Source organism: Festucalex cinctus, chromosome 5 (assembly GCF_051991245.1).
Source record: "Festucalex cinctus isolate MCC-2025b chromosome 5, RoL_Fcin_1.0, whole genome shotgun sequence".
Lineage (NCBI taxonomy): Eukaryota > Metazoa > Chordata > Actinopteri > Syngnathiformes > Syngnathidae > Festucalex > Festucalex cinctus.
Window position 1 is genome coordinate 21,461,763 of NC_135415.1, and position 8,271 is coordinate 21,470,033.

Genomic DNA, 8,271 nt, shown 5'->3' on the forward strand with positions numbered 1-8,271 from the left:
TTTGTATGGATTTAAATGTTTACATTTAAATCGGTCTTTTGTTGCTTTACCGAGTCAAATAAATGTCGAATAGGAAAAATAAAAAAATAAAAAATGTTGCAATTTATTCACATTTTTTTCTTTTTTTAATTGCAAAAGTCACTGATTGTTTTTTTCCATTATTATCTTTGTTCATCAATCTATGCCAGCGACGTACAGTGTCACGCACAACAATTTGATGCTCTTCCACTAGATGGCAAAAGTCACAATTCACATGCAAATTATTTTTTTTTTATTTTTGTTTGGTGGTGTGCATATTTTAAAATATGGATAAGTGCTTTGGCTCACTAAATGTTGGGAAACATTGCACACATTTTACAATGTACCAACCGGTGCAAGGAGTGACTTTCACACACGAGTCAAGTCCTGCTCGAGGTTTCAATGAGCGTGTGCGGTTGCTCTATAAAAGCTGCCACAGTGCCTCCACAGCCGTTCTGCTGCTCTCCAAGATTTCGTGGCAAAGAGACGCACGCACATCGTCGGCATGTCTCCGTCTGCGCGCACACAACTTCTCGTCCTCCTTCTTTCGCTCTCATCCCACATGATGCTCAGCCGCTACATCGAGGTGAGATGCACGTCGCCAGACGTACAATGTCTCCGTTTGCTTGCCTGATGCTTGCTTCTCAAATGTTTACTTTCAGGAGGACGACACTTCAGACGGATTATATTCTCTTCTCAGTTCGGAGCAGAAGAGAGAATCAGAAGATTTTGTTTTCAGACGATCTCTTAGTAAGTGGCCTTACTTTATCCGGGCTTCATTTTTGCAGACTGATCCAATAAGTAACCAACGAGTGACTGTTATCCAGCTGCTTTGTGTGTGTTCATCCACTCCACAATATTAGGTACACCTGCAAAATCTCATCTGATCCAATGCAAGAGCTGAATCAAAAGTTAGACACATTTTCTTTTCAAGAAATAAACAAGTTGGATCTGTAAACCTTATCATAAATGCTATTGTGACCTTTGCTAACCAATACAGCAGCACCTACTGAGGCATGCTGTAATTAAACGAGTACCCATGCACAATATTAAAATGGAGTTTTAAAGATTAGCGCTTATGTTAGTGAGAGTCAGTCTGATGCAATTCCTTCTTGTTTCACTACATTTCCCCATAAAAGTTTAAAAAAAAAAATATTATTTTTTATTTTTTTTAAATTAAACTCCAAAAGATGTCTTCCCACTAATATATACCGTCCCCAAATCCAATATAGTAAATTCACACAGGTGTTTGTCTTCTACTTAAGGTTTATTATTATTGTTGGTCACACTCACACAGAGGTGACAAAAGTACATACTGTAGTACGTACTGATAGTTGTGTAATAATTTACTCTCCTTTAGTTAAGTGTTTTTTAATGTATACAATAGCCATTGTGACCACTTCATACACACAATTTGGGTATAGTACACAGTCTAGGGGTGTCACGATTCGCCAACTCCACGATTCGATTTAAATTTCGATTTTGGGGTCACGATTCGATTTTTTTTTCGATTTTTTTTTTTTTTTTTTTTTTTCTCCGCTCCCCCACTTTATAACACAGAGGCATATGCTTCTGTAGGCTAAGGCTAGTCTATGATCATTGGTTCTATTCATTGTACAGTAAATCTTATTTCAAAAGATCGGCTACATATAGGTGATGCAATTTCCATATTATTTTTGTGTAAATTTATGTAATATATGATAATTGACATTAGGCAGGAATGATCAAATTCAAAGAATTTATTTACAATATAAAGTTAACCGTCTTGTTCTTACTGAAGTGTAAAATAAAAAATAAAAAAACAAAAACAAAAAGTCACAGTGGGTGCCTGCCATCTATTGACTGTTTTTGGTTACAACAGTGTGCTGTGCGTTCCTCTTAAAATAATGTGCAATGTGCAACAACAACAAAAAATATATTGTATCCAAAGTCATGGAACAAATACAGCCTGAACAAACTATATCCCAACATTTACAGTTGCTGGGCATACTGTAGCGTGGTTCAAGTACACTAATTAAATGTTTGAATCCAGCGTTTTCCAAGGCTGCAGGTCTGCTGCTATAAATAGACCTATGGATCTGGCGTTTCGCGCGAGCTGAAGTGTGTGGAAGTTTCACTGTAAATGAGGATGAAATAGTTGGTTGGACCGTTGTTTTCCCACTTCTAGTTGAATTTGATAAATCTAAATCTTTGTGATGCCTGCGTAAATGTCCCGTCATGTTTGTCGTGTTTCCCGTTGTTACGGCTGGCGGCTCGGGCCATTCAGTTTGAATGCGCCAGCGCGACACTCTGATTGGAGGACTGTGCCAGCGCGACACTCCGATTGGACGACTGTGCCAGCGCGACACTCCGATTGGACGACTGTGCCAGCGCGACACTCCGATTGGACGACTGTGCCAGCGCGACGCTATTGTGTATCCGTGTATTATACCCCTATTAGTTATTGTTTCTCCTCCGTTCTGTCAGTTCTGTCAAATGCGGTTATTATTTGTTCACCTTCCACTTTCACTCCCTTGTCAAACCCCTGCCTGAAATTTCAATTAAAACTACTCAGATGTTAAAGTCGACCCGTGTTTATCTACTCTATATTTTCTGTTATTGTGTTACTTCCCTTCCCCTTGACGAGCCGGGCGTAACACCGTGGCCGAGTACAGTACGCGCACATAGCATATCTTGCAACTGTGGTCTTTTTATCGACAACGTGAACGTTGTCGACATAACTCACCGGGAACGCAAAATGTTTCCAAACTGGTGACGAGAGAAGCGGGAGCGGCTTGAAGCACCATTGCTGTGTCTGTCCGCGCTTGCCATCATGACTGCAGGAGAAGTCAGCTAACAAGTGCCGTTAGCTAGTAGCTGAATGGCTGCGTCTCATTTGCTTTCCTGGGAGGCGGCGGTGGCGGCGGTGGCGGCGGGCGCGGGGGGGGCATCGAATCGTGTGTCCTCTCTTCTATTTCGATGCTCGAAATCGTGACGTAATTTCGATCGATTTCGATAAAAAATCGAAATCGTGACACCCTTAGTACACACAAACTAAAGTAGTAAACTAGTGATTGTACTGCACTATAGCGGCTAGCTAGCTAGCACAGTACATGCTATGATGACATAAATGTCTATGCTAGCTAGCTCTTTTATGTCATAACCTGTCAACAGTGTTGCTATTTTTGTGAACTGACAAACAAAAGTGCCACATTAACTAATGTGTGAAGTAAAAAACATATTTTTATATATTTTCCAGAATGAACAGAGAATTATTATAACAGTGGAAGCTAGTAGTTTTTAGGCTAGCACAAAACACAATGCATTCGCCACAAATAATTTTTGGAGCTGACGCCAAACAATTTTCTCAAATTAAGCATTGGATGGGGAACATCTTGCTTGTCTGAATCTTTTGCGTCATGTCATCATCATGTTTCGATCAAGTAATAAATAGAAAATCTGCTTTCAAATGCATACTCTGAAAGTTTTTGTTGGTGCACAATACTGAGAGCTGTTCCTAACATTTTGCTTGACAATCTAATTTTCTCAATTTGCTCACGTTTTTTGTTTTTTTTTTTCTTCTCCCTGACGTGCATGTTGTCAGGATGTTTGGACATGTTGGCCACCGAGGGCCACTTCACCTTCGTGGCGTCGTCGCCGCAGCAGCTGGCCTGCGCCGCCTTCATCATCGGCGAGCCGAGCGAGGTCATCGGCCTGGAGCTGTCTGACGTCAACATCGACTGCGACGCCGGCGACTTCATCAAGGTCGACCTCACTCTCCCACGCATATTTGTCACATTTATAATGATCATTTCAAAGCCAATTGGGAAGTATCTCAGCTTACTTATGACCCTACAGAGTTATACCGAATAGATTTTTTTTTTAGGTGGTACTTGGTGTAAAACATTTGAAAACAATCTTTGACGTCCACGTGTGCGTTTCCAGATATTTGACGGTTGGGTCCTGAAGGGGGAGAAGTTCCCCAGTAACCAAGACCACCCGCTGCCTCTGCACCAGCGCTACACTGACATCTGTTCCTCCACGCCGCCGGGTCACGCCAGTCGCTCGTCCCAGAACGTCGCCATGGTCTTCTTCCGCATCCACGCCCCCGACAGCGGCTTCACCCTCATCGTGAAGAAGCTGCGCAACCCTTTCCGTGAGTCGGATGAAATTTGAACGGGTGTTTCGAGGGTTGAGTGAGGGTTCCGAGAGGCGGTGCACTTGTTGCGCATTTCACGCTCAGTAGTGCGTCGCTTGCCAAGAGGGAGAAGAGGAGACATGCGCCTGTTGTTAGGCTGCTGGACAAACATGCTGTCAACATCGAGTGAATCACAATGTGGCAAGGAAGCGAGAAAAGACCAGCACATGATGCTCAGGTGGAAAAAGAATGTTAGGTTGTTCAATTCAAAATTTACAATACACTTTTATTTTGACAGCATTAAGTCATCAGAGTTCATGTTAGTCGTAAACAATCATGCTGATTATATCCAATTTGTGACCTTTTTTTTTTGTTATTTTTTTTATACGTGTGTGCGTGTTGTAGCATGTAACATCATGTCTCAGAGCCCAGAGGGCAGCTTCACCATGGTGATGCCGCATCAGCACAGGAACTGCAGCTTCTCCATCATCTACCCGGTGGAGATCCAACTGACACAGCTCAGCCTGGGGCAGGCCAAAAGCAACCAGCTCAGGCCCAAGGTCAGACACTCACATACATGTATGGAGGACCAAAACTGCCAACATTCAAAATAAATAAATGACTAAATAAATACATAAATGACTAAAAGTGAAAATAAAAATGAATATAAAAAATATAATTAGAAAATTATATACAAATTTAAATATAAATGGAAATAAATCATTTTTTATTTTCACTTGTCATTTATTTATGTATTTATTTAGTCATTTATTTAGTCATTTATTTATTTATTTAGTCATATATTTACTTTAAATTTTGGCAGTTTTGGTCCTCCATACACATGTACTGTGATGCATATAGGCAACGTAGAGTATATACTGGAGTAAATAAAGAATTTGAGTATCGTGAGCATTTTTGTTTTGTTCTATTAGCTACTGATAATGTAGTTTCAGAATAGAAAATTTGTCATCTAAGAGAATTTGTTTGCAATAAAAAAAAGTGTGATTTTTTTTAAAAATGTTTTTAGTCATTTAATTTTTTTTTCAGATCTGTACAGTATTTTTATCGCCCAATGTGCTAATCTTTTAATTAGAGCTATCTTGGGGGCAGTCAGGAAACAGTTTGTGCTAGCCTTGGCCACCGGGGGGCAACATTGTATAATACAGTGCCGCAAACACAAATGAAGAAGAATAGACTAAAAAGAAAAAGAAAACCAATACAGGTTTTATACGAAATAGAAAAGATGTGACCTCTTTATATCTTTTCATTGGCCTATTCAGTGCACATATTCATATTCAGTATACAAAGAAACAAATGATTAAAAATAAAAAGAGTATGCATGTGAGTCGGCTATTCTCATTTTATCTGTCTGTGTGTTGTTCAGTCATTTGGGTTCAGATATTTTTTGCTAGCAATTGTAACCATTAGCATGTCAATGGGATTTGCAATTATATATTAGCGCTAAGCTAGCCAGATTCTATTAAGGCATTTTAATTTTGCTGCTTTAAATTAAAACAAACAAACAGCTGGGAGTGTCAGTACAGGAGCACTCGTACCTCCAGTTTGGCTCTTAAGTCAAAGCAAAAAATCGTCCAGATAACCACTTACGTCTCAAAATCTCGGAACTCTGGTCAATATACAACAATTTTTGTAATTGAATTAATTCAAGCGTGGAAACAGTAGATGTAGCGATAATGAAGTTGCCATGTTTGTCGATTTGTTGTTTTGTTTTTGCAAAGGCGACGCTGTCTGGATGTTCGGGATCCGCCGACTATGTGGAGCTGCTGGGTGGGAACGGGGTGGACACGTCGCGCATGTTCCCTGTTGCTGATCTGTGTTTTCCTCTCAGCGGGCTCGGTAAGTCCATCATCACTGTGATATGTCCAAAACCGAAACAAGTATTAAAAAAACCTCTCCAAAATGTTCATTGAACTTTTGGAAGCAAAGTTGCTTTTATTCAGGGTGTCACACAGATTTATGGCTCAATGCTTTTGCACATTCTGCCTGTCAGATTGGTTTGTGTTTCTCCTATTTGTCGAATGCAAATGAGTCCACTTGCTAGCTTGGTCTATTTTATAAACTGTCCAAAAAATGGCCACAACAAACTCTCAAGCTCATTAATCTCAAAACCTGCCAGGTACAAATTTCTCTGTAAAGTGATGAATTGCTACTTGTTTACGATTGTTTAGAAAAACAACTTTAGGTACTCCTTCAATTTAGCAGTATGTTTATGTTGTGATATTATTTATTTATTTGAACAACACATCATATAGAGAGGTCTGTTGTTGTCTGTGTGCTTCCTCAGCCCAGATGAAGATCGGTTGCGATAACTCGGTGGTGAGGCTGGTGTCCAGTGGCAACTACATCAACCGAGTGTCTTTCCGTTACCGGCTACTCCAACGCAACGTGCTGCCCGAGGCCCACGAGAACAGCCTGGACAACATGTGCAATGTGGAGTGAAACTGCGCAAATCACACTAAATCTGTAAATACATTCGTTTACAGTAGGAAAATGTATTTTATTTGTTTCAGTCGAAATTTAACTCAACGGAATTCACTCCCGCGGATCAAATGGGATCCAAACAATTACTGCCACCGACGTATATATTCGTCATATGTTTTACAACGGTAATAAGGTAGAGAAATGATAAAAGTTTAGAAACCTGACATTCAAAAGGGGCTTGTTTACATTATGTATAGTAGAGGAAGTTAGTAGAAAGTGTGTGTCGCGATTGTGAGATAAGATGATGCAGTTCAGGGAATAAATGAGGAAGGCCATATATATATATTAAAAAAAAGCAACTGATGTTCAATTTACATCCTCCTGACTACCAGCAATTCAAATTTGTTCTCTGTAGTGGACCTTTTTAAACCTGAATATCTCCCACCCAGTGCATACAATTGAATTAACTCCTTGTGTGCTCTACAGAGGACATTCGGAGCTTTCCAATGATACCAAATGTGTAGGGGTGGGGCTTTGCTACCTTTAATTGCATCATAAAAGAAAATGGCTTCCCTCAGTGCAAGCACTTTTTAGGGAAGACGAAAAGTAAGTGTATAACATTTTTTATTGAACAAATTTAGGCTTTAAATGTTGTTAGCATGTTTTCTATAAGACTCTTAAGAACACATTAAAGTATTGTTTGAATTATTTTAACTGTATTTGAGCCTAACATTTAAGTTTTAAAAAAAATGTCCTCTGTAGTGGACACATCATAGCTTAAAAATAAAAACTTTTTTTTTTTTTTTTTTTTTTCCCTTTGCAGTATTCGAGTTACTTGACAACGATTGGGGAATATCAAAATAAACATGATTGGACAATATTTTTTTTTCCAGGTAGTCAGGAGGATAACTTTCATGCTGCATTTCTTAGTTGTGTAAATAAATTATTATCATGGCTCTAAAAGTTATTTCTCAGTCTTGTTTTTCTTGTTCCAATTAATTTGCTAAAGTCATAGAAAATTGTGTTGTTTTATTGTTTTCAAATTTTGTGTAATAATCCTTATGTGTCACTCTTTGAACTGTCTTGAATGTTTTGAAAATAAATAAAAACAACGCATGACAAAGCAGATTTGGAATGGTGATTTATTTATTTATTTTATTTATTTTATTTATTTTTTTGGCGAAACAGCTTCCATTGGTTAGGAGAACTGCTGCACACTAATTCCAAACGTCCCAAGTGTAATTTTAGGTCATACAACGATGAGTCAGTCTTGTATGTTTGCTTTCCCATTAAAAACATAATCTGTGACCGTCAGCGTCTCAATTTTCATTTGTCCTGATCCGATGTGTTCCGCAGGCACACAAATAGCTTTCACAGTGGCTGCTCGGCGCCATAATGAAAACGGCTTATGATGAGAATTAACATGCGTGTTTAATACTGTTGGGTGTTTGTTTGTGACCTCCGTCGGAGTGCGGCTCTCTCTTAATGGGATTATGGCACATGTGCTTCATTCCCCTCCACATTCCTGCTAAGCGTTTGATCTTCTCCTTACGGGGGATTCATCTCGAACCTGCTCAACGGTGATGATTCAATTACCCGCCGGATGTCGTTTTCGCTTGACGTGCTGCAATTTTCACTTTTCATTATTAGAGGATGAACTGCAAGTCGTCGAGGAGGGGGGAAGAGGGAGAGAT

General features: G+C 39.4%; 1 protein-coding gene across 1 annotated transcript; it reads left to right on the forward strand.

The window, feature by feature from the left end:
* The first annotated feature begins 440 nt into the window (after positions 1-440).
* On the forward strand, positions 441-7,703 carry crhbp (corticotropin releasing hormone binding protein). Its single transcript, XM_077522881.1, has 7 exons — positions 441-604; positions 681-768; positions 3,602-3,762; positions 3,943-4,153; positions 4,541-4,695; positions 5,875-5,992; positions 6,441-7,703. Exons 1-7 carry the CDS (start codon positions 524-526, stop codon positions 6,593-6,595), a joined length of 969 nt encoding a protein of 322 aa, XP_077379007.1. The 5' UTR covers positions 441-523; the 3' UTR covers positions 6,596-7,703.
* The last annotated feature ends 568 nt before the right edge of the window (positions 7,704-8,271 follow it).

Excerpts from the sequence above, each read along its gene's own strand:
- crhbp (XM_077522881.1), top strand. The coding sequence starts at position 524 with ATGTCTCCGTCTGCGCGCACACAACTTCTCGTCCTCCTTCTTTCGCTC. Across the intron at positions 769-3,601 it reads TGTTTTCAGACGATCTCTTA|GATGTTTGGACATGTTGGCC; the intron begins GTAAGTGGCCTT and ends GCATGTTGTCAG. Across the intron at positions 4,154-4,540 it reads GAAGCTGCGCAACCCTTTCC|CATGTAACATCATGTCTCAG; the intron begins GTGAGTCGGATG and ends TGCGTGTTGTAG.